Consider the following 1,655-nt stretch of genomic DNA (forward strand, 5'->3'; position numbering starts at 1 on the left):
ATACTTGAGATGATCATAAAAAAAATGATAATTTTAGCCACATAAATGGTAAATATTAATGGAAGATTTAGGACGTGAAATAATAACAACAAATATTACAAAATGAATCATATTGCAATTAGGTTAATTTACAGTCTTTTTTGGTTTCATATGGCTGGTTGCCGATATAAACCGCGAACTAACCGTTACTACGGTTTGAAAATTTTGAAACCGAACAACAAACCGAAAGTAAAAAAGAAAAAAGAAGTCAAACCAATGACCGAATTAAACGTTTGCAAGGTTTTAACCGAACCATAAACACTTTTTGTACGTGATTAACAAGTTCAAATACCCGCTGCATCGCGCGGGCACCTGTCTAGTAATAGTATATGTAATTAATATCGGGTCAAGTGGAGCACCGACTATACCTGAAGTTTGACCCGGTTTATTCAGATGAATACACACACGCAAAACAACATAGTTGCCGGTTCATAGCTACTTAAACCAATATCTGCTTTGCTTGGAATCAGGTATTTATTATTATTTCACTTTTGATTTGTTTGTATCAATTTGCAATGAATTTTTGTGGCTTCAATTCGTTAAATTACATATTATAGGATTTGGACTTCTGATTGATCATGTTATTATTAAAATCACGTCAGTAGATTTTGACTCGCCGATGAAAAATAAATTATGTATATATAAATAAACATCTTCACCAACTGATATCTGATTGATAATAAAATAAATTCTAGGGTTTTGCTTTGCCACATATTTGGGGCAAACTGATATCTGATTGATAATAAATTATATACACGCCAAACACGACATCAGGCGCGTAACCCGTGCCGGTACCCGCATAATCCAGCCTGCTGTTACCAGTGCCGGTACGCCCGAAACCCTGCCTGGTGTCGGCACACGTGTAAATTTTTATTAGTTATCTTCTTAAATGATTTTTGTGCATTTATTTTAACCCAACCTTTTCCGACCCCTCCTGTTTGCCAGTCCTATATGATTCTGGATTTGTTTCATTTGTAGATGAATTCTGATGATCTATGCAGTCAATATCGGTGGTATCTCGGTTATCGGTCTGCATGCGGCGATATTTTACCAACATTCCCGATATCAGTGTGAGTTTAATTTGTTAATAGTAGGAGAGTATGCTGAATTGTTGGTGTTAGTGCTATATATATGATATAAATTCCGCATGATATTAAAATTACTGCTATCCCGTCACGATAACCGATATCTCAAATATCAGTCCTCGATCAATATCCAATATTTTATCGCATTAACTGTTTAGCGAATGATTAATATGTTATTAACCAACCTTCTTTTGTTGTTATGCAGATTATCCTTTTGATCTTCCCGTGTTTAGAAGTCTTCATGTGGAGAAAACGTAACGTCATCGTTGCCACGGGCTTGCTAGCTTTTGCAAGTGCGGGATTAGCATTCCCCTTTGACATGGCGTAAGTAGATAGTTCTTCATTGTTAGTCGGTTCGTATTATCTTTTCTTGAACGGTAGTTATATGTTGAATTCAGGACTAGGTCGTCAAAGACACCCCTTATTGATTCATCAAAACCACTGCCACCTCAAGCAACTTTCCGAGGACCTTATATCAATACCGGATCGCGTGACGTGGGTCCCGATTATCAGACTTACTCTAAGAAATAG

General features: G+C 36.4%; 1 protein-coding gene across 1 annotated transcript; it reads left to right on the top strand.

Moving 5' to 3' along the window:
* Nucleotides 1-375: 375 nt before the first annotated feature.
* LOC143580981 (uncharacterized) lies at nt 376-1,655 on the top strand. Its single transcript, XM_077063874.1, has 3 exons — nt 376-509; nt 1,330-1,448; nt 1,523-1,655. Exons 2-3 carry the CDS (start codon nt 1,366-1,368, stop codon nt 1,653-1,655), a joined length of 216 nt encoding a protein of 71 aa, XP_076919989.1. The 5' UTR covers nt 376-509; nt 1,330-1,365.

Source organism: Bidens hawaiensis, unplaced genomic scaffold, assembly GCF_021521415.1.
Source record: "Bidens hawaiensis isolate Kalapana, Puna unplaced genomic scaffold, B.hawaiensis_p1.1 tig00030777_1, whole genome shotgun sequence".
In the NCBI taxonomy this organism is placed as follows: domain Eukaryota; kingdom Viridiplantae; phylum Streptophyta; class Magnoliopsida; order Asterales; family Asteraceae; genus Bidens; species Bidens hawaiensis.